The sequence below is a fragment of the Lichenostomus cassidix genome, chromosome 2 (genome assembly GCF_008360975.1).
Source record: "Lichenostomus cassidix isolate B80296 chromosome 2, HeHo_3.0, whole genome shotgun sequence".
Classification (NCBI taxonomy): domain Eukaryota; kingdom Metazoa; phylum Chordata; class Aves; order Passeriformes; family Meliphagidae; genus Lichenostomus; species Lichenostomus cassidix.
Window position 1 is genome coordinate 16,836,035 of NC_139482.1, and position 24,603 is coordinate 16,860,637.

At 37.3% G+C, this 24,603-nt stretch overlaps 1 protein-coding gene across 3 annotated transcripts in view; it reads left to right on the forward strand.

Moving 5' to 3' along the window:
- PRTFDC1 (phosphoribosyl transferase domain containing 1) overlaps window positions 1–24,603 on the forward strand; it is a 44,008-nt gene that overhangs the window by 11,590 nt on the left and 7,815 nt on the right. For all 3 annotated transcript variants that reach the window (XR_014849704.1, XM_085050496.1, XM_085050497.1), the window contains exon 4: window positions 11,575–11,640. Coding sequence is in view for 2 of the 3 variants with exons in the window: in XM_085050496.1 (XP_084906622.1) it covers window positions 11,575–11,640 (66 nt within the window). In the remaining variant the exon portion in view is untranslated. The remainder of the gene's footprint in view (window positions 1–11,574; window positions 11,641–24,603) is intronic.

The window sequence follows — 24,603 nt, forward strand, 5'->3', positions numbered from 1 at the left end:
AGTCTTGGCATAAACAGGACTATTAGTGCTGCAAGAATCTGAAAACAAGCAACAACACAAGCATTGTTTAGTAGAAATCTGAATGTTTTTGCTATATGAAGCCATCTCAGTAAATAGTTTTCCTAAACCTCACTACTGTAGGAGTAAGAAAACAGAAGGAAACTCATTTTATAATGAGTAAGTTGAAAGCTTGGTAAATGTAGTAAAACGATTTCTTTTTCTGCCATGCAGGTTTCCTTTCTATATACCAAATGAGTGTACTTATTTCCTAAAAGACTCAACAGCATGAGGCATCAGACTATAATCAGAGTTGTATAAAATGTACAGTCCTGTTTTTCATAATAACCTATTTTTACTCAGTATAATTTTACTGTATGGAACTTGGCTTTTTTAAGATCACTAAGAACTTTGCATCTAAAAACAATATGTTGAAATCTTGACCCTGGAAAAGCAAATAGCCTGAAAAAAATTTTTATTAATTTAACAACGCAAAAGAAACAACTGTCTTGCTTGCATTTAGTGATTCATGTCTATACCCTGACTCTACACCAATGTCACAATGATTGTTTATCTCCATTCCTGTGTATCACACAGGAAAACACAACTTATGATCTCCTGAGAAAAATGTACATCCTGAGATCAAAGAGAATTCACATTAGTTTTTGTACTTACTGGCTTTGTAGGTAGTTCCCTTTATTTTGCTTCATATACACAGTTTAGCTGATGACTGCATCATCTTCTTGATGCTGAGTAGCCATGGAAGAATTACAGATTGGAGCCTACCTGGTAGAATGAATTCCTGTCAACTTTAAAGCCAAGTTCTACCATAATTTCACAGGACTGAACTACAAATTATCTGTGAATAATACATTTGACGTGAAAATAAATAACTTCAGTGTAGGCAAAATGTGCTTTAATTTGGAAATTAGTAATTTGTGGTTTATTTAATTTGGAGAGAGGTTGTGTGTGTACTAGACATTCAAAAACTAAACTCAACCTTTTTCAGATGTATGTCTTGCAGTCAGCACTGTAGACAGTGAACAACTGTACAGAGAATTTTGCAGCATGATATAGTTCTAGATGCAAATGGGCAACAAAAATATGACATAATTTAGTCCATAGAAGCTACCAGTGTCAAGGATCTAGACCTTAAAGTTGTTGCTGTTCTGAGAAATATGTTCTGTTGATTATAGGTGGTGCTGTCAGAGAGAAGTCTTATGGGCAAGCAAATAATGAGAGATTTGGGAAACCTGATCCTAGAATTGCCAAAGACATTTTATCTCTGTGCATTTTTCATGTCTATAAATGGATAAAATGTCATTAACATCCTGAAGTAGTAGTATCTTTTTGAGTGGAAGTTCCACAAGATGCTCAAACCTGCTAAAACAAGTAAAAGGTCTTTTACAGCTCCAAGCCAAAGCCACTTCCAAATCTTAAGCAGGCACTGATGTTCTCTCCGTATCTCTTACGCTTTCTGAAACTGAGACCTGAGATGGTTAGAAAGGAGAGGAACGGTGGAAACAGATCATATTTTTTGTGAATTGAATGTTTGGAGTTGCTACAATTCACAGTTCTCCAAACTGTGTCCAAATGTTTTTTTTCAAGTGTTAAGACTTGTTTAAAAATAGAATATTTTTCATGAAAGAAACAAAAAACCACATCAACATGCAGCAGTATCTTACTGCAAAATATCAGCCTCAGAGACACTGAAGCATTTCAGAGAAATAGCCGAAAATGTGTTAGTAGTGGAAGTCATTCCAAAAGCTTATTCTTGTAGCTAGCTGGTGAACTTTTAAAAGAAATTCACAAAAATGTAATGAGAAGAATGACAGTCTCATTGGTTAAATTGTGGGTGGTGTTACGAGAGTAGCAGCACAAATCAGGCACTTTGAGAGTAAATTCTCTCGCCAGATTAATCTGTACATCAGGTACAGACAGTGAGTGGCTTGGTGTGAAAACTCAGACACTGGAGGTGGGTCTCTTTTCTGATTGCATCTGCACTGGCTGGAACAGTGACCATCCTCAGTTCATTCCTCAGGGACTGCAGTGCCCTCCAGCCAGTCACACTGGCCAGCTCAGCTGCTTCTGAACGCTCCCTAACCTCTTTCAGCCCAGACGACACCACTTATGAGAGACTTTCTATTTGGACCTATTGAGCTTGCTGGATTCATTTTCAGTGACCCAGATGCACACATGCATCTCAGTTGCCCCTGCCAGAGGGAGACTTACAAGCAGCTGGGGACAGATTGAGGGCAATAACTTTTTTAGTCAGCACAGTTCTTGCTGGAAAAAGGAATCTTCCCATAGTTGGGGATCTTAATTACCACGTGTGCAAAGCCTCAGACCCACCTTCTGCTTTATCTGAGAGATGCTCCTCAAAGCTATCAGAAGGAGTGTGGCTATTTCAACCCAAGTTATTTTTGTGAATCAGGCTAGTTTTCAGAGTGTTCTAGGATAAACTGAAGAAGGGCATACTATGTGGAATAAAATGTGAACTTAAAAGTCAGGGCCTTGAAACTTCTTAGGTCTGGAGGCAGATGCTCTCCTTTTACCTTCATGGCATTTGCAGCTTCCATTTAACATGATGGCAGAGTTGTGAGACATGAGAGCTTTAATTCCTCACAAGGCTGTCTTGATTGTAAGGAGGAAGAAATTGTTTCTGATTTAAGTTATTTAAAATAAAACATACAGTATTTTGCCGTTGAACACTGCTTAGGGTCTTGGGGTGCTACTAATAATGTAAGTAGGTGTTAATTTGTGGGCACAGTCACAGGAAAGGTCACAGTAAGTCTATCAGACAGTCAGTTTATCAAGTTTATCTCTAATGTAAAACTTACTCATAGAGGATGATCTTTGTAACTGTATGCATCAGATAACACACCTACACATCACTTGAATATGTTAGCACCATCTGAATTCCTAGTGATTTTTTTAAGGTATGAGTAAGTGTTTCAGTGACTCACATATGAAAGATTTGGGGGAACCAAACAACTGAGCTGAGGGAGAGCTGAGTAGGAAGTGGCCTGATTGCCATGGGGACAGAACTAGAGCAGATGTGGCATTGAAGGCAGGGTGATACTGAGCTGTCCTACAGCTTTTCAGAAATACCAAAGTATTGTTTTAAAGCATTTATGGGGCATATTAAAGCAAGTAACTACATGCTTTTTCAAGATACTTTAAATTTTGATCTATTGTTTCCTACTTAGGTATTGCCTTCCTTCATACTGATAGATGATTTTTATCTGTGGAGTTATTTTTTTTAAATGAAAAAAATTACTTCTCCTATATTGTGGGTTGGTACTGTGTTGTGGATTTCAGATCTAATGTACACTCCACAGAGGTATTTTCTAATATTATTTGATAAATTTGTCTCCCCAAGGGGCACATTTTTCTTGCAAGCTGTAATGTTGTCTTTTGAAAAATGTCTTCCAATTTGAAATAAATGTCTTGGATTACAGTATATTGCATAGGGTAGAGCTACTATGTATAAAGAGTTTTAGAGTTGAAGTTCCTTTTTCTTAAAGTTTATTAATTTTTTTTGTGAGCTTAAATCTTTTTAAGAAGTTCAGGTTTCTGAAACATCTTAACATTTAAGGCTGTAGATGTTTTAAAAATTGGTCACTTTTCGAACAGATTCAAAGCATCAAGGGATTTTATTAGAAGCATCCAACTGTTCATCTTTTCAAAGAATTAGATTCCCCTGGAAACAGTATTAGTTGTAAAGCAGTGGTTTCTTATAAAGTCTAAAAAATTGAAGTTTAGTTCTAGTAAAATTTTTTGTTTCATATTCTGCCAAAAATACACCAAGCAAGCTACTACTACGCTGTGGCATTTGCAGGAATATTATATGTCACTCTGCTTCATGGATTTTACAGTGACAGGGAGATAGGATCTTATGTGTAAGAAAGGTCCAGAACTTAATGGTTGCTAATCCTGTTGTAAAAATGAGATCTGATAAGTTTGAAAGTACTGTGACATGTTTGTGCATTGGAAAAATATGGCTTTATTTGGACACTACTAGTACCCTTTAATATGTGAGTTTTTCATATTAGGATCCAAAATGGGGCACAATCAATTAAAAGAAGCCGGAGGGCTCTAATTTTTCTCAAGGAATTCTATGACTCTGCTTTACAGGCATCTTAAATGCTGTTTCTTAAAACGGATCATAACGTGTAGTGTTCATGCAGTGTCACACCCCAGCAGGGCCATAAGGCGTAAACCAAAAGGGTTACTCTAAAGGAATATGGAAATAACAGGAACGCCTCTGTGAATACAGTTCTGTTCTGTGTGACAGATAGAAAATTCTTTTCCCTCCTTATTTGATAGACAAAAGTTAAAATATTTAAATAAAGAAAGGATACTATAAAATAACCTTGCACGAAAATTCACAAAAAAAATATGTGCTGTTCAAAGTTTCCAAGTTGTCGTTAGCCAAGGGACTGAACACATTGGTATGGAAGAGAGTGCTACTAGTTGTGAGTCAATGATACACTAAGCTCCAGATTGCTGGAAGGTACTAGGCATTTGAGGTTTTTATCAGACTCATCTTCTGTGAATTTGCTTACACCTATCTATCTGTTTTCTCAGCCTGTGGCTATTTGACAAACTTCAGAATTCTTCTTCTATCTCCCTTTTATCACCAGAGCCTAGGAACTAATGATAGGCAGGGTCAGAAGGTTAATACTTTGTGTTTATTCTAGAGAAAGCTGTTTTCTTGTGCTTGCAGAATCCCCAAGTGGACAGGGTTTTTAGTACACAGTTAAAATATGATTTTTTAGTACAAAGCTATATGATTTTTCACAACGTTCATTTACTTTTGATCATTAATTTATAACACAGTTAAAAAAAACATGGTGAGATCGTACATGTGGATCTAGTAGTGTCCCAGCTGGCATGCTGAGTTCCTCTGTTGAGGCCAGGAAACATGACTCCTAGTTCCACTGCTGTAATGTGCATGCATTTAATGCTAAACAATAATTGGGTAAAAGACAGATACTGCAGTTATTGTGGGCTTGAATCCAAACTGACATTTTCTTACCTGAGTCCAGTAGAGTTGGCCATAGCTTCACTGATGACCTTAATGACTTTTGCATTACTGTAGCAGGAGGAAAATTTTCCTTACACTTATGGAAAACTTATAGAGCAGAGGAGGAAAAGCATCCCAAGTCTACTATACCAAGAGTGTGGGCTGGTATTCCATTATTATCACAAAAGGTAGACATACTTAGCAATGCCTCCTGGCAGCCCTAAAGGAGTACCTGAGTAGGATTATGGCAGTTCTGGAAGGTCTGCTTCTTAAATTTTTCTTTTACCTGTAACTTTTAAAATTTATTTTCTTCCCATCTCTGGAGAAAAATTGTGTGATCTGAACCTTACCTTATGCGACTGAAGAGCCCCGTGAAATTGTTAGTACCTTTTCTCATCCTGGAACATACATGGATTTAATTTCTATGTTTGAAATATTATCTTAGAGAATAAAAATAAGCTAGAGGGCAAGGAAATCTCAGACTACTGTGGAAACTAACCTGAATTTTGAGGATTTATTGTGTTTCTGATATACATACAGTTCAAAACTTTTGTTATCATACGTTCTTGATTCCAGTTCTTGCTGATCTTTTTAAGTGTTCAAGTGCTATATGGTTATATGTGGTGCTGCAATCTTACTGCCTTATTCTTAAACAAAATAACCCATTTAACCAATGCTAAGCAAGTATATAAAACTTAATTGCTAAATCAGAAATACAAAAAATAAAATAATTTATTATCTATAATCCTTATTAGTCAAGTTAATTGGTCTGAATTCTGCTTCAGCTTATGACAGTTTGGCCCCTTTTTAAGATACCTTGCCTTCCTTGGTTTAAATACAGAGAAGGCATGCAGGAGTCCTGGTACACAAAAAAATGCTGAATGTCTGAACAGATGATTGCAAACTGATTGTATGTAAATTGCATTTATATACAATTTACTGTTTCCCAGAGAGTTTTGTAAGCTGAATGACCTGCCTTGCTTTTACAGTAGAGAAGAAACATACCCAGGTGTTACCACAGGTCAGCTGATAAGGGCTACCTTGCTGTCAGTAAGTTCATTGTTTGTCTTTTTCTGTCCAAAGCCAACTTCCTCATTGCAAAACTCTGACCTTCCCTGGAACTGGATCGACTAGCCTGAATTTGAAGCACTTCCAAACCTGAGTGGTGGAGCTTTTAGTTAAGGAATAACAACAAGGAGGAAAAAGAATAAAAAATAAGTGAATCTTCAAATTAGTTATATTGTAAATCTACCCCTACCGAAGTAAAATATGTCTTTCACTGTGGTAATTAGAATTCTGCTAGATGTACACTGACACCAGTTTAAAATTTGCTATCATCTGTTATCCTCGCAATAGCAATAAGGCCAATCTCAGTGCAGCACAGTGAGTGGTGGGGTCAGCTCAGGAGGGCAGCTTTAAAACTTACAGAAATGTACAGAGCTGTCAATGCTTCAGTGCACATGTACCTGTACTTCCCTGCAGGAAAGGGGATGTTCTGGCAGTGGGTGTGTGCCAGTTTACTGGATTTGATTCCCAGCAGGCTCAGCATTGTTGGATTGTTTGCAAGGTATTCAAGGCACCTCTTAAAAATGTATCAGTGACCTGGCACTTGACTATTTTGAATGTGGGTGTACCCCGGAGGTTGCAGTCTGGCCTTTGGTATGCATTTAATTCTGGGGAAGGGAAGGCAAACTTTCCAGTCTTTACTGAGAAATGATCCATATCATTCCCACTCGTTTGCACAAGTCTCCAGCTTAACAGAACTAACTAGTTGCCCTCTGAATGTTGCTGCTTAAGCCTGGATAGTCCTTCTAGCTGCCTGCCATGATAACTGTGACAGCTCATGTTCTACACCCTTGAGGTCTTTAGTTCTTAGCTGTTGTTCTTTAGACAAGAAACCCAAAATGGTATTGATTCAAGAGTATGTTGCTTCAAAGCACAGCATCTTATGTATTACCACTCCACTTTTACTGGTTCATCGAGGGTATTTCATAGCCTACATTTTATATATCAGTTTGACTTTATCTACTAGCAACAATAGGTTAACAGTTCATGTAGATGCCATACTGACCCTTCCCCAATCAACATATTCATCTTTTGAAGTATTTCTCAGGAGGCAGGTTGCAAAGCAACTTAGTTTCATACTAGGATCCAAGGGACAGCTTGTGTGATCTGTCACTGAGTTCTTTTTGATCAAAACCTTCCTGGAAAACCCAATGGTAGGAGATGGAATGATGCTGTGATGCAAAAGAGCTATCCTAATGGGAATTCTCAGGTTGGAGGATCTGCTGTATCACCCAAGGGAACAAAAGCAAAATAGAACAGGCCTGATGGCCATATTCCTCTTCATTTTGAGTTTCCCTGATGAATTTTGGGAGAAAAAGGTAACCACATTTTTTAAAGAATTTCCGTACAAACTCTGAAGACTATTATAATTAGATGTGTGATAATGACCTTTTGTCCATATTTTGTAATTTAGTCATGCATTTAAACTGTTCTGTTAAAGCTACTTTTTTTGCCATGATTAAAGAATCTTTGTTTCACTGAGCCCAGTATTAATGTATTCCAGATTCTGTTTCTTCAGAAGAGTAACAGATGTTCACAGTTTGGTGCAATTTTCAGATGAGCAATGCTGTTTATAATGAATTTTCCTGAGACCACCCAACTCATTTCACTTGTAACTTGAACTATGTCCAAATGTTGATCTCAGGAGATGTAAAAGAGATGTAATAATTCTGTGCCCCACCCAGTTCAAAACACATGACTTAGTATAGATGGAATTTAAATATGTATACTTCCAATCTACATAGAAAGCAAACGTTTTATCTTGTATGCCATGAAAAATGGTGGTGGAAATAACATTCTTGCTTTAATTCATCAACTATTCCTAGAATGAAATAAAAGTATAAAGTAAAGATGAACAACTGAAAAGGCAAAACACAGCAATTAAATCAAAGAAATTGAGATTTATTGTGGAAAATGCAAATTTATTAAGCACAGGAAGAAAATAGAAATGGAGTATTAAATGTAGCTTGCCATGAGTTGTGGGGATGTGACACAATGAATCATGTCTTGTCAGAAACAGCTGCAATAAATTTTGTGCTACATTAACCAAAACACAGTGTGATTTAGAGCTGTCTCTATCTGAGCCAATGTATTTAGTGTCCAATATTTTTTTTTAAAAGAGTTGATAGGGTTTAGGGATTTTAGGGAGCAACTATTGAGGAACTTTGGGTGACAGAAAGTGAGGCTTCAATTCATATTTCTGCATTTATAAATGTCAGAGACTCAATTGTATCAGCTGGAAAAACTCCCAAAGGAAGAAAGAAGCTCTGAATGACTTGAGACTATGAAAATTAAAGAAACAGTTCTGAATTGACATTAATTGGTACTGAATGAAACAGATTTTTTTCTTTCCTGACATCCATTGTACTTTATACTTAACATTTAGTGCAGTGTTATTTTGAGATTATAAACTGAGAACTCAGAAAAATGCATGGAGAGGTTTCTATGGCAACCATAGTGTGCAAATTATCTATGTGAACATTAGAATCATGGTAATGTCACACTGTGGTATTGAGCTTTGCTGTTTGGCAGGTATGTATTTTACAGCATGAGTTAAGTGGTGAATGTCGATAGTTATAAATGGAATTAAAATCAATTATCTGAATTTACTCTTTTTTTTTTTTTTAGCAAGAGAATTGCTCTCCAGTGTGATGCAAGGAAATTTCTTTAAATTTTTTGAAAATACTTTGGCTCAAGGGTTCTGAGTTGCATATAGAAAGACCATATAGAAAACTATATGGTTTTTAGGCACCATGAATACTCAGCCTTGTCCTCTGACAGCACTGGTTCTCCAGTCAGAACACCAGGATTTTCATAAATGTGCACAGTTGTGTCCCAATAGCCAATGTGTGAATGCAGAGATTGACAGGATGCTGTGATCCCCCTGCTCTCAATGGCTTTTGTGTTTGCTTAGCTGCTTGCCAGCAATGAAGATGCTATTTCAGCATCTTCCTTTCAGCTGAAGCCAGAAATACCAAATGCAAAGGAAACAGTGCTGCTGTGAATACTGTTGAAAGAGATTTTTTTTTTTTAGGGAAAAATAAATAAATTCATTAATCATTGCACCTCAGTGTTATCTTTTTTCTCTCTCTCTTTTTCAACTAGCAGCTAAGGGCAAACTGCCTCTTCAGTAATGCTTGTGTGCTGGTTGCTAATGAAATTCCAGACTTTCTCATTTGGAAATGAAAAAATATTTTGTCAGTGCCTTGGTTACACATGCTGTGGTAGATATTAGAAACAATCTGCTTTTTATAGTCTTATAATAGTCTTGACTTGAATACATCCCTGACTTTTGAAGAGTGACCTGTCTTGCTTTACAACAAAAGATGTATGCTTTTAAGCCAGAACTTAAAATCTTCTCCTTCTCCACTTTTTATTTAGCTTTAAAATAATTTTCTGAGGAAGTCAGTAGCTTGCTTTGTTGTTGTTTTGACTTTTTTTTTCTGTTGTTCTTTACAAAAGTAAAAGAAATATTGAAACTTATATTAGAAAATATATGGGATGTATCTTTCATTGCTGCTCTAGCTCTGTTTCCCAGGAAACGGATCAGAGCAGCATGAAATTTATCTAAAGCTCCCAGATCCAGTGCAGAAAAAGTGAAGGCAGGTCTAAAAACTGTCTTTTAAAGCAATGACTGCTAAGGACCTTTTACAAATCTGCGGTGTGAGAGTTTTGTGGAGAATGGAGTCTGAGTAAAAGCCAGGGAGACTTTTGGTGGGCTGCAGAATGCAAACTTGGAGAAATTCTCTTGCGGGCAATTCTACAACCTTTACTTACAGTTGCTCGGGAAGGCTGTATTAATTTAGACAATCCATTCCCATGAGAACCACAAATAGTTCCTGGGGTTGCCAGATTGCTTCTGATCAAGTATCTGCAAAGATGCTTGGAAGTCCCTGAAGTTCTGCCACCTGGGCTGTGAGCAGTTCCGTCTGCACAGGGGGGCAGCTGTGACAATCCGAGTGCTGCCTCTGCTTGTCCTGCTTTGGGAGGGGCAGAAGAAGAGCTATAAACCCCTTAGTCCAGTAGATCCTCACCTACCTTGTAAATCCTGATATGCCACTGTTTACCTGTGGAAGAACATTTGACTTCAGAGCCCGGGGTTTATGAAATAACAGCAGGGTGTTCAAGTATTGTGTTTTTGTCAGTTGTTTGTAATGATGAAGCTTCCAGGTGTTACCAGTAAACCACAGTGTCACATTGTGGTACTGCAGCTATTATTACAATTGGACTAATGCTATCTTCCTGTGGCTTGGGAGATTAGATTAGCACATGCATCAATTTGGCAAAAAAGCCACATTAACTATATTTATTTTTGCTCTTGCTTTTTCTGAAAAGTTCATATAGCCTGGCCATGACTGTGTGTTTTTTATTTTGCCACCTTCTTAAAGGCCTCTTTTGTTTTCCCTTGAAAGCAGAGCTTCCATGTGTGGCTAGCACAGGTTTTTCCCATGAGAATTTTCTTGTGTTTTGTAAATAAAGATAAAGTTTGGATGTCATTGGAACAGTGTCCCAGTACTTGGACGGTGCAGGCCTGGCCAATCAGGCCTGGGGGAAGGCTTCTGACTGACCAATCTGGGTAACTTTTGAGAACTCTATATATGTGATGAAATCAAAACAATAAAGGTCATTCCTTCTTGCCACTGAGAACTGGTGCCTTCATTACTCTGCTAGCTGCTCAACAGCGACATCCATGTATCTTCTCTAATGTGATCTTAACTTTGTGTTCTGCTGATAATGAATTGGAGCTACAACTGGTTGAGAATTTTCCACCAAAATGAATTTCAACTAGAAGTGTTAGTATAAAATTTAAAAATTTTACTGATTTAAAAAAACCCCAAACCTTTTTAATAGGAAAATCAAAACATACTGTTCCATTGCATTTAGTTCAAACTGATTTGCAATATTTAAGTTATTGACCTCAAGGATTTTATCTTTGAGTCAGTTGAAAGAAAATAATCAAAACTCAGGAAACTGTAAGACACACTGAAAATATTTTTGATAACAAGTCATAAGTTTCGCAAAACTTTTTTCCTCTGAAAAAATGGAGTTAATTCCTTCAAAACCAGCTGTGATGTAAACAGATTTAGCCTGTGTTTCCAAAAACTGTTCCAAACCAAGAACGTGCTTACAGGTGCTTGGTCAAGTGTTGAGATGCTCCTGTCCTCCCATTTTGAAATGGATAAATATGTTACTCAACACTTGTCATATTAAGAAATAGCAAACAAGGGAACACTACTTTAAAAAGAAAGATGCAACTTTTTCTAGTCCAGTAATGCCTAGAGTTCGATGTTAGCTTAAAAATCAGGAGATGTAGGAAGACACAGGAAGAAGTAAGAACGCGGTTTTCTTGTGCACCAGTACTAACAAGCATTAGAAAATATTAGTAACCAAGACTAGCAATCAAGATTAAAAAAAAGCTAACATTTTCATTTTTATTTTACAGAGTTATAACCAATTTCAAGGTTTTATTTTTCTTCTTTCAGAATGATCAGTCTATGCAAGATATGCAGATAATGGGAGGAGATGATCTTTCAAAGCTCACTGGCAAGGTTTGTTAATTTTAAATTTCAGTAAGAAAATAAATCCACTAAAAATAATTGAGAAAAGCTATATAATTTTGCATATGGGCTGTCAGATACTAATACTGGAATCAAAGATACTTATTCTTCTGTATTAAATTGTTGTGATGCCATTGCTTTCAGATTGCAGATGCCTAAAAAGGTCAGAATGTAGCCTCTCCGTCCTTGTGTAGGGATTTCCCTATAGTTATACATCTACCACCAGTGAGATTGTGGGCAAAATTTGTGCTGTAACATTTCCCCTGAGCTTGTTTATGTCATGGAGGCTTGTTTTTTTTCTGTCTTCAGTGGGTGCATACAAGCAAACTGCACAGTGCATATCCCTGTCAAATTCAGCAGATGAGTTTAATACCATTTTGCCTACTGCACAACATTCAATTGTGGAACATTTCACTCAGAGAATCAAATGGGATTTTTTATTTCAGCATCAGGCTAGCTGTATGACTGAATCTGCACTATGCTTGAGCATTGTGGTAAGGAGAGAGAGAGTGGTTTGAGGCAGTGAAAAGGCTATTTTCATCCAGCCATGGTAATACAAAGCAGTACTTTGAAGAGGAAGGAAGGCTGATTTCATTAGGCAAATGGTCTGTGTGGCAAATGGTCAGAAAATGGATTCTTTACTTATGCATTAAGGCAACATAATACTTATCTTGTTATTTGCACTGTATGTGCAGTCACTGTTTTATTTGGTGGTTCTAGATAATATCAGTTTCTTCAAAGCACTCAAATGGAGCACTAGCAAACTCATTTGTTCTGTTGTGCTATAGCACACAAGAAAAAGAAGAGAAAAACTTCACTTTAAATAGTTCATTATTATTAAATAGGTTTGGATGCAACTAGAACTGAAATTTAAAAAATGCTGTCATACTCAGAATATTTTAGTGATATGTATGTACTCAATTTACACTTCTAAATACTCCTGCTGGGTGTTGTTTCCAAATTACTACTAAAGCTTTAATCATATTCTGGAGAAATATTAATTAATTTGCTACTTTCTAATATTCAAACACTGGAGTTACCTGTTTTTCTATTATGATTTTGCATATGTTTCTCTACCTCACAGGCAGAACTGGCAGTGCATCTATTCATCTTACTTAACATTTCTGTTTCCCAGATAGTCCAAACATTTTCTAAACTTCCAGGCTCAGCTCTCCTTCCCTATCTTCCAATCCCAAATTTCCTTGATTAATGGTTGTAGATATCAATATTATTTCCAGATATAATAATTCTAGTATCATTTGAATTCACTGGGCAAAACATTATTTTTTGCAAGACTTCGGTGTATTTATCTGTGTCCACAGATAAATGCACAAAGGGAAGACTGAGCAGTAAGACAGTTTAAGATTGCTGGGCAAGGAGGCTGGGATCTCCAGTAGCGTGAAGTGGCTGGTTTGGGAATAAAGGATGTTGCTGCTCAGGAAGGGAGCCCAGTGCTGGAAGCTGGGTGTGGAGCAGGAAGGGAGAGCAGGGACTGCCAGGGGAGCAGATGCTCAAAGGGCCTATTTGGTGTTTGTTTGTATGTGGGGCTGTCTGTGATACAGCTGATGTATGAATAGTCAAACAGCATTTTCACTATAACACAGGCGAACCGGCTTCCCCTAAGACTTATTTTACTGTTTGAAAAGGTGGAATGCAAAGCTTAGGCTCAAGTGTTCATGCTTACATGTCTAAAGTTGGATATGTGAAGGAGTGGCCTTCTGTCCACAGATGCCAACTCCTCCATCTGTTGCTGACTTCAGCAGTTAGTGCAAGTATTCAGCACATTTTACTAATCAGCCATTTGTGGGCTGATTCAGAGCCTCCTACAGGCCATGTAAATCTTTCCTTGAAGTGTTTTTTAGTACCTCTCTTTAGCTGCTGGCTTCTAAAACTGCTGGTTCAGTAACTATCCAACGTCACTGAGTGAATTAGCAGAAGACTTTTACTCATAGAATTCAACTTCCCTGCTATCGAGCAAGCTGGATTCTTCCTCTGCCTGCTTGGAGTATTTAATAAGAAAAGGTTGTAATTATGTTGAAAAATTAATATACTGCATTAGATCCCATTAACTTACTGATCATGGAGGGTGTTTTCTAAAGCACTGGTGTGGTTTGGAACAGAAATTCCATTAAGTTTCTGGAAAGTTCAAAAGCATCAATAAATGTTAACAGTTTTGAAACTTACAGACAAAAGATTATGAAATTTTGATGTTGAACTGTCTTTCATTAAGTAATAATACCTGGAACCTCAGCCAGCCTATAATCTTAATGAAGAACTGAGGCATGTTCATGCTTTGATGCTTATTGGAAAAACAGATTACTGAGTGAACGTGCTGGTGTATAATAATGGGGTTTTTTTTTTGCCGAGAAAGCTTAAAGAAAGCACAAAATTTTAAAAGGTAATTAAAAGGAGGCTGTTAAGGATAATAGCTCTTCAGAATAATATCTCCTCTGTATTTCTCTACAATATGCTTTTGTTTCTAAAAATATTATAAGCCTGGCAAAAATATATAATAACCCAAACCTTTAAAAAGAAAAATATTATGAGAGTTAGCATACAGACCTAAACTGCCCAAATTGCTACCTGAAGAAAATCATTCTCCAGTTGAAATTATTCTTCTGTGAAGAAGGTCACTGAGGCAAGAATGAAGTTTTCCATGGCATGAATCATTAATTAAGATACTTGAAGAATGAGTCCTGATGAAGCTTAACATTCTACTGCTTTGTAACCATTTCTATCTAGAAAAAATACATAATTTAAAAATCTCTCTTTTAATCATGTAAGTAGTAAACATAAAGTTTCTCAATATCTGATTTCATAGTTAAGTAGTCACTTCATTTGCAATTACTTTAAAGCTGAAATACTCACTTGGGTAAAATTTATCATTAATGTTTGTAAAGAGGAAAACATTTTGAAAAGGGGAGATAATTAATTACTGTCCAGAAATCTGTTTCACAGGAACATGGCAATGAAAATTTATGAAGATGAAGTGAAAGAACAAACAATATGACCCTGCTTAGTATCAATACTCTAATCATACTGTATAATACTGTAAAAATTCCTAACATATTTTCAAGTATTTGTGGCGTTTGACCAAAGTAAATTTTAAAGCATCTAGAAACTTCAGTAGGTTCAGCTGTACCAGAGTTGTGAGTATCACTGCCATTTATGTCTTATATTTGTGTGTACATATATTTTGTCTGAAGAGCTTTGGAGTTGGTTTTGTAGTCCAAAGTCTCCACTGACATAAATCATTCTGTATATCACTCCATATGTAAAATATGTCCTGAAACCTTTCAAAAAGCTCCTATACCACTTTGACTTGTCTCCTTGCAAATGAGACAAGTTAGATAAAATAATAAATTGAAAGTTAATATAATTTTGCAATTAAATACTTATTACAGTTTTATAATATATTTATGTCAAAATATATATGGTCATTTTCCCCATTTCTATATAACATAGAATGTGAACAAAAAAATCATTATTAATTTTTAAATTAATAAGAACTTCAAATGAAAACAGAGTAGTTATACAGTTAGTACTATACAATAATGGAGTAAGTGAATTTCTGAAATTCTTTCAATGCTTATGTTTGGTATAAATTCCCCATGTTCATATTAAGTACATCTTGTTGACAGCCAGTGTTTTTGTCATTTTCAGAGAAGTGTAAAAGGTAATAAGTAGCAATCAAGAAAAAAAGAAAGTGAGTATCTATGTTCTCTCTACACTTCATTGTGTTTGAGCACTCCATCACCACTCTGATGGTCTCCCAAAATGATTGATCATCTCATACCAAAAAGAAGTTTCACTTGGAAGAAGACATCCTCCATGCAGCACTCCTCACTTCCTTCTGGCAGGATTTGTGCTATAAAATCTCCAAACTTCCTTTATATGTCTTGCCTAAATCAATTTATCCACTACCTACCATTTTCTTGCCCAGCTTGTCATTTGGGAGAATGTTCCAGGAACACAAAGCATTATTATTTTATTTTCTTATGCCTCTCATTTCATTCCTATTTTACTGGGCCATTTTCTATGCATGTCATAGGCTCCAGGAACAGCTCTGAGAGCTGTTTCTCTATCATTCTCCTAAATATGTTAGCACTTCACTATTTGATAAACCACACATATGGCAGCTGTCTAACACGTTTTATTCTCTAGATTAATACACGTTATCCTCACCATTTCAAGTTTGTTTCTCAGAATTCAGTTGGTTCTATACTTCTTATTATTCTCTCCATCAGTACTCACTGCCTTGACTAATGTAGTGATTTCTTCCCCTATATCTATTCCTTTCCACAGTAATGCCCATAAATTTGCAGAAACAATAATGCCATTCACTTTAGAACATTATGTACATGAGAGACAATTTATATGACAATAAAGGTATACCAAATTCACTATACACTTCGGCAATAGTCATGTCCCTTGCTCACCTCAACATCTTACTGTATTCCTATCAGATATGCAGCCTTGCCTTTTTCATCTTTTCAAAGGTTGATTTTATGTGTCTTAAAGCATTGCACATCTTCAGTACTCTTCAGTACCTCTGCTTCACTACCATCTTTAGTCACTTCTGTTGTTCTGCATTTTTTCTTAATTAGATTTGATACTGTCTATTGTTCTGACAGTTGCCATCCTTAACTGTTTCTTCCAAAGCAAGACACTATTTTTGCCTTCTCCAAAGTCAATCACCTTTCTTTGCACTTCTTTCTTAGGTAATCCATTCTACTGTTCATCATTATTTTCTTTAGTTGTTCTGGAGGAAGGAAAGTATAAGAAACCTTCACACCCTTCCTATCCCATTTTTCATGTGGGCTCTGCTCAGCCACTGTCTGCCTGCTTCTACATCATACCTGTTCATAATCCTATTTCACCTATGTCCAGAAAATCCTCATCCAATTCCAGATGACCAGAAGACTGGACTTTTTCATACAAGTGAGAAAATGAAGACGAGTCATTCCTGCATTACTTTTAGATTAATTATGGTCATTTGTTCTACTTTTTATGCACAACAGAAGGATGCTGTGAAGATGGCTGCAAGTGGAACATGAGTGTGTACAGCATTCGACACAATGCTCTCTAAGAGCAAAGCATCAGGTCCTCCATTATGCCCCCCACTCTGTTAGCTCTTGGAGATTCTGAACTTGTTTTACACAATTTAAATAGCTGAAGTTTGTATACGTGGACTCTTAACATGCTAACCAATTTGCTCTCATCAGCAGCTGATACTGACCAAACCAGGTGTCTGAAAAAGTAGCATTTTTGAGATATCATATCTGTGCTTCCGAGAATGCCATAAGATGTGGATGAACCCAGCAGAAAAGATTAAAATCAGACGTATGTGACCTTTTCCAAAACCCTGTAGAAAATTCCTACTTAGATCATTGTCTCATTTTACAAAAGTCTTTCATATTATTTTCTGACATTGTGATGAAGTGTTAATATCTGTGGATTTCATTCCTGTGTGCATAACAAAATGATTTCACTTCTCACAGGAGTCCTTGTAGCTTCCTTTGAACCTCTTCACTGAAACTCCATAAATTTTTCTTTAATTTTTATTTGATGGTGCTTCTTCAGCTCTATGGCATGTCATAAAGTGTCATGTTTAACCAGTGGTACCTGAGGTTCCCCAAATACAATGTTAAGAAAGTAAGTGCTGCATGTGTGATGAGTAAACTGATAATCCATTAAAAATTCAGTTTGAAGAATCACATTATCAATTTATGTATTTCTGATGGTACGGAGTACGAATGAAATGGTGACTTCAGAGAGAAATTAACTGAAAATGCAGACTACTGAATGGAATTTCAGCTAAAGGGAATGAAAATATGCTATATCATAGCTTTTTATCCCCTTACCCCCATAAAACAAAGAAAAAAAAGAAATAGAGATTGATAAAAATGAGATTGGGTGGGGGGAAGGTGGTGGGGGGTTTTGTTTTTTTTACAAATATGCTTTCACTCATAGAACTGGACAAATAAAAGAACTCACCTTTTCCTGCAACTGTGTATTCATGCGTATTTTGCAAGGTGGTATATCTAACAATATATTACAAGTACTCCCAAATAACTTTAGAAGAGTTCTAGCCAAGAAAGAGAGAGGAAGGAACTCAGGGTATCAATGGGGACTTGAAGATAAAAGTATTTACATCAGTCCAAATTTACATGACTTTCCTCCACTTGTAAGACCACCATTATCACTATATCAGATAGAATGAAAGGTCTCTCTAGGCTGGTATCATGCCTTCAGAATTGTATTAAGGGAAGGATATATGAAACACAGCAAAAATAGAGGCAAAATCCAGGTTCATTTGAATACACCCAGTGCTAGGACTGTTATCCATGGCTGTGTCATCTCTTTGTAACACTTGTTATGCCTCTCGTCTCACTCCACCAAGTTTCATATTTAAGTAGCACAAGAAAAAGTTCTTTCTTTTAAGCTTGCTACCTGCTTATCTTCAAGGAGCATTACAAGGCTTAGGTACAACTGCCTTTTTGAATTGCTTCCTTAAAAAATTCTGCCAATCTTGCCAAATTCAGGTTCATTTTTCCCTTTTCTTTTTTTCCTTCCCATGACAATTAATTGGCCTGACACAAATAGCTTTGTTTAGAGATTCCTTTATCTTAAGGCCCAAAGCATCTTGTTTTAAATTCTGGGTGATTAGAATGAAGGGTCCGAAATGATAATTTCTTCACTATACCTATAGTGCACCTTCTGAACTACCAAAAATTTTGATTTAGAGACTTGATGGAGACTCCTCCATATATCAGGCATGTACCAATAATCAACCATCATCACTGCTAAAATGGTGAACCTGATTTTCCTTTCTGAATGTGAACAGTTTTTGTCTTTTGCTGTTGCCTTTTTTAATACCTTTGCCTACTGGATTGAGCAGCTTGCCATTATCAAATTTATATTGCCATATGGTTGCATATTTGCCTATCACACAGTTATTACTGAAGCTTCTTTTAGATAATCTAATCCATTGGGAGCCTGCTGTACAGTACTGGCATACTGTAGGATGTCAATGAGACAAGGTTTGAAAGTGGAATTAATAACAGGAAATTAATAGTAGGCAACTGATATAGTTGGAAGAAATAAAATTTCAAGCATGCAGATCCTTCTGTTGGTCTGAATAAAATCAGCAAACTTCAAGCTAAGTACAGATTGGGAGAAACTCTTAATTTTAACCTAATGTGGTAATCAGACAGTTTGGGATAAGAAAAGCGATTGCCCTACATAATCACCTGCCCTATGACCAGAAGGGCAGATAAAAATGTTAAGAATTCCTCTGAGCTAAAATAAGAGAGGAAATTATCAGCTGTGGAACACTGATAAATGAGTTGAAGGGCAGCTGCAGTGGAGGATTATAATGTGCTGTAAAGCCAGTGTTTTATTCAGTCCATGATTTCGAGTGCATACAGCAGTTCTGAATTTTTGTTCCCAGGCTCAGCTGTTGAAGGTATTTTGTGGTCTCTCTGAGGCTGTGGGCTGAAAGGTCAAAGTTCTTTTGTGAAAAATGTTCCCCCACTGGGAAATGGGCTGTTAATTAAATAAAAGCTATTACTTCCTGCTACAAACTTACTTCACTGTAAGGTATTTTTTTCAGGTTTCAAATCATTCTTCTTTTCTCAGGCTTAAGTTCTTTCTGTTCTTTCTTTTTCTATTAAAAAAAAAAAAGTGCATGCATGCTATTCTGCTGATTTGATGCTGAAACATTTAAGGAGAAAATGTGCCTACCTGGTTTTCTTGCTATACATGTGAGGGCTGAGTTTGTCCTCTTAGTTGTAGTATTGCATTATGTGCAGTGGTTTGTTTGATTATTTAAGTATACTTTCAGCTTTCAAGGAAATACTCCCCCCTTTCTAAATGTGTAATTTAGAATTCTTTTCTTGTTAAAGTTTCACATTTTATATTCATTCAAAGACAGATTTTTCCTCAAAGTCTTATTCAGTGCTAACTTCAAAGTACTGCTATTTCATAGCAATTTTTCCTTTGAAAACAGTCTTCTGAACAGAACATAAAATGCAAGTCTAGAAAAAAAATCGTTATTCTTTTCCAGGAAGGTGAAAAATAGTTTCCATAGCACTTACTACTGTCAGGCAGGAGGCATACATGCTCTCATTACTCTGCTTTGTCTTGTTAGCTGACATTGTTCCATTTATTACTGACCTGTGGGAAGATAAACAATAGAAATGTATTGACTCAGTGCCAAAGTAGTTTTCATCCTATTGCAAGTCAGGATTTTTTTCATGTGTACTATAAAAACAACCTACTTTCTTGCAGTGTATAAACTTGTGTGGCTTTAAAAAACAGTAAATGAAATATTTTCAATTTTTGTATGTTTTCTGTTCATGATTTAAAAAAATTGAAAATTCACAGAGAATTCTCTTTAGCATGAGAAACAAATTCACATGCAATCTGGGGATTATAAATTATTTCTTCTTTATTTTACATAGAGATAGTATTGTCAAAAAGCCTCCTTCTTTTTTGAGATGACCCAAGACAGGCTGCTATGGGCCATTTTGACTACCATCTAGAAAAGAATATGAAAGTACAACTTTTATTTTTGTGCAGATCCTCACTCCACAAATATTATTTCTGCTCAGTTCAAATGTTCATGTGTAGAGTTGCAAGTTGTGTGTGCCCTGGTCACTCAAAGCTGGAGAATTTTAAACATCACAGCACCCCTCTGCATTCAAAACCACTGAGAAAAATTTTAAGGTCACTTCTCTTTAATGTTTTCATAAAGGATCTGGACTCAGAAATAGAATGTACATTAAGAAAGTTTGCCAGTGATGTTAAAACAGGAGGGACTTCAGACTCCCTCAAAGGTAGAGGGGCCTTATAGAGAAATCTGCATAGGCTGGAGAGCTGGGCAATCACCCATCTTATGAAATTTAGCAAGAACAAGTGCCAGATTCTCCACTTGGGACAAGGTAATCCCTGTTATACATACAGACTGGGGGATGAGATACTGTAGAGCAGCACCATATAAAGGGACCTGGGGGTCCTGGTTGACAGCAAGTTGAACATGAGCCAGCAGTGCCCTGGCAGCCAGGAGGGCCACCTGTGTACTGGGTGCATCAGTCTCAGCATCACCAGCCAGGCAAGGAGGGGATTGTCCTGCTCTGTGCTGGGGCAGCCTCACTTCAAGTGCTGGGGGCAGTTCCGGGTGCCACAATGGAAGAAGGACTTCTGACTGTCAGTGTGTCCAGAGGAGGGCAACCGAGCTGGTGCAAGGGCTCAAGGATAAGACTTCTGAGGAGAAGCTGAGGTCACTTGGATTGTCCAGCCCTGGGAAGTGAAGGCTGAGGGGTGCCCTCATCACAGCTGACAGCTTCCTCAAGGCGGGAAGCACACAGGGAAGGTGCTGATCTCTCTCCCTAGTGACCTGCAACAGGACATTAGGAAATGGAATTAAGCCATGGCAGGGGAAGTTCAGTCTGGACATTAGGAAAATGTTCTGCACTGTGAGGGTCGTTGGTCACTGGAACAGGCTCCGCAGGGAAGTGGTCAAGACCTGAAGCCTGTCAGTGCTCCAAGAAGCACCTGGTCAATGCTCTTAGTCATATGGTTTAGTTTTAGGTAGTCCTGCAAAGAGCAGGGAGTTGGCCATGATGGTCCTTATGAGTCCTTTCCTACTTGAGATATTCTATGACTCTGTATTGCCCCAGCCTACCTTCTGCCAACTATCTGGTGAAAAGAAGGGAAAACACAGAATGAATCACAGTCATCCAAATCTATCAGCTCCCAGCCATCCCTCTGATCCATCAGCAATGGCAGCTGACGATTCTTTTGTAATGACTCAATTGGACGGTGTTTCACTCTCTGAGAGCCAACATCCCTTTTTATTTGGATTATGTATGAAATCTTTCCAGGACATATTTTAAAAAAGTGACTGTACTCTGTCTCACTGTAAGATATATTAGCACCATTATTAGATTTCTGGATGTACTTCAGAGACTGTATTGGTGAAGATGGCCTACTTAGAAATTAAGCCATCTCTAGTCTAGTCAACATATCAGAAAATATTCCTATTTCCTGTTCTCTGAGTTTCAAAAGTAGACAGAATCCAGAAGGCTGGATTATTTTTCTTTTCATGTGGTTTCATTCTTTGTAATTGCCTCAAACATATCGGAAAAAACAAAACAGTCTTGATCTATGTGGTACAGGAGCTTCAAGTATGCATTCTTGAGAGATCTTTTCTTAAATGTCCTTTGGTTTCCTATTTATCCAGCTGTCAGTTACTACTGCAGAACCACAAGGTGATGGGTTTTACCAGACTCCTGCTCACCAGCTCACGTGTGGATTTCACAGCGAAGCTGAATAAGGTCTTCCACATAACTGACCTCTCACATGAGATGCTGGATGCAGCCAGCTGTGCTTTTAGGATAATGGTGACTTTACTGATAATGTACTAATTTTTGTATCCATTGCATTCTTCTTTCATCCTCTGCTATTCATCTGATCAAGAATAAACTAATCTATTTCAACCAGCTTTAGTTAGGCATCAGCACTTTCTTGTCTTGGGCACTGTATATTGAAACATTTCTTGGCAGTTTGTAGTTTGTTCCTCTACTACTCTGCTATTCCATCCCTTTTCTGAAATCTTCTGTCTCTAGACTGCTTCAACCATAGAAAGGCAGGGGATAGGCAGCAATACAGTCAGCTTCCCAGCACATCACATTATTTTTAGGAGAGGGTTTGTGGTACCAGAGGATGGCAAACCATTCCGAATGCTTCGGTCATAAGCAGCAGTTAATGACAGAAAAGTATGGTGACTTTGGACACAGTAACCCTGAATAAAGAAAGCAGAGATTAAAGTATCACTCTGAACAGTTAGGATGCCTGCTTACTTACAGGTACAAAATGTTTTCATATCTAAATATTTTAGAGTGGCTTTTCTACTACCATGCCCTTACATACAGGATTTGTCCATAGCACAGAAAATCCTCATCAGTGTTTTGGAAATAATGAGAATGTGCAAAATACAAAATACCATCTGTGTTTTCTGGCCTATAGGAACTTCAAAGGACCAAACCTCCCAATGTATATAATTTGCAACAGTTGGACTCCTTGACTCTATGGACAAGAGGCAGAGCCCACCAAAATCCTTCCTTCTCGAGGTAGCCAATAAATTCAAGACTTTACACTTCAGCTGAAGTCATACGCAGGTGACTATCACTCCTGTAGACAGACAAACCTTTCAGGCATGTCTGGATCCACATTAATCCTCTTTCCTTCATATGAGTCATTTGTGATAAGGAAACACAGATGATTGAATTTCTATTAGACAGATGTATAACTGGTTGGAAAGCTGTTCTCCAGAAACAGTTAATTATGCTTCACTGTCAGACAAGATGCATTAAAGCACATTCTCCAGGGACTATACAATATTTAATTCATTATTGAAAAGATGGAATTAGCATTTAATGGTACTCATACTACCTGCAAAAATACTACAAGATATTATGATCTTAAGAAATTATTTTAAGAGTTTGGTTCAAAGAATGACAGGTAATGGCAATAAAGACGAATACCAGCTTCTGTGTTTATACAGAAGTAATCTTTCACATAAATGCAAGTGAGGGAGGACTGACTCAGCAACAGTCCTGGAGACAATAGGTGGATCACAAGTTGCACATGAGACACCAGTATATTTTTATAAAGGATGTAACTGTTGCACTGGCATATATAGAAAGGATTATTTGTAAAGCATACAAAGTGGTCCTTTTATTACTCTCAACACTGGAAAAGGCTTCTCTCTGGTTTAGAATGCCACAACTGGAGAAGGATTCTGACCAGCTGGACAGGTTCCAGAGGAGAACAAAAGAGTGATCAGAAAGCTAGGAAATTTAACTTGCGAGAAAAAGTTGAATAAATAGAGGTTATTTAATCTGAAGGAGAGGAAGTTGAGGAAATATGTCTTTCTTCAAATATAGAAGAAAAAAGAGAAGAAAACAAAGCTTTTTCCATGACCACTTCAAAACAAGTTCAGGCCAAATATCAACAGAAATTTTCTAATTATATTTTTGCTCTTAGATAATGAGGTATTGAGACACATTCCCTGGGGAAGTAGTGAAGTCCTCATCGTGTTCTAGAAGAGGTAAATCAGATATCTGTGAGGGATAGTTTAAAGTTGATTCTGTAGGCCAACAGAATAGTCTTGATGATCTTTCATGGTCTCTTCAGGCCCATTTTCTATTAATGTCTGTGATTTTTTTTTCTCAGAAGTTAAATAGTGAGGTCTATTCCTCCCTACTGGTTAACCCTAATTCCATAACCAGGGAAGCCTCTGTCCCCTCATTCTGTCTGATTTTGTGATTTCCACTTGTGAGCAAGCAAGGGAATCCATACTGTTGATCTTTACAGAATAGCTGAAGCAACTGTGGTAGCAAAGAAACATATTTGTCTGCCAACGAAACATCCCAGGACTTTGCTTCTCTCTCAATCTGTCACAGTGTACTAATAGGTGCACTAATAGATGCTAATGGCCATGACCTGTGTCCCCTGGGTGCTCCACCCACTCCTGTGGGCACAGGAGCACCAGTTCAGCTCAGCTCTAGGCTCTTAGTCCATGCCTGATCTATGCTATATGGGTACTGGCCTTCAGCTCAGCTGCAGCCAAACCTGTACATTACTGAAAGCATTGATCCAGACCCTGACTCACAGACTGACTTTGTTGAACCTGTCTCATCACTGTGGACCAGTCTGGGGATCCGAGGGCTGTGTTTGATCGTGGATAGCCTCACTGGGCCTGGTACTAAAAGAGTTCATTTCCATCTTTAGTTCTGGTGAGGTTCTTTCCTTGTCAACTCTTTTGCTCTCTCCCTATATCATATATATTATATATAGGTGTGTGTGTGTACATGTGTGTGTGTATAAACATATAAATATTTACATATATCACCAGTTGCACAAGTTCCTTGGGGCTGGTTAAGCCAT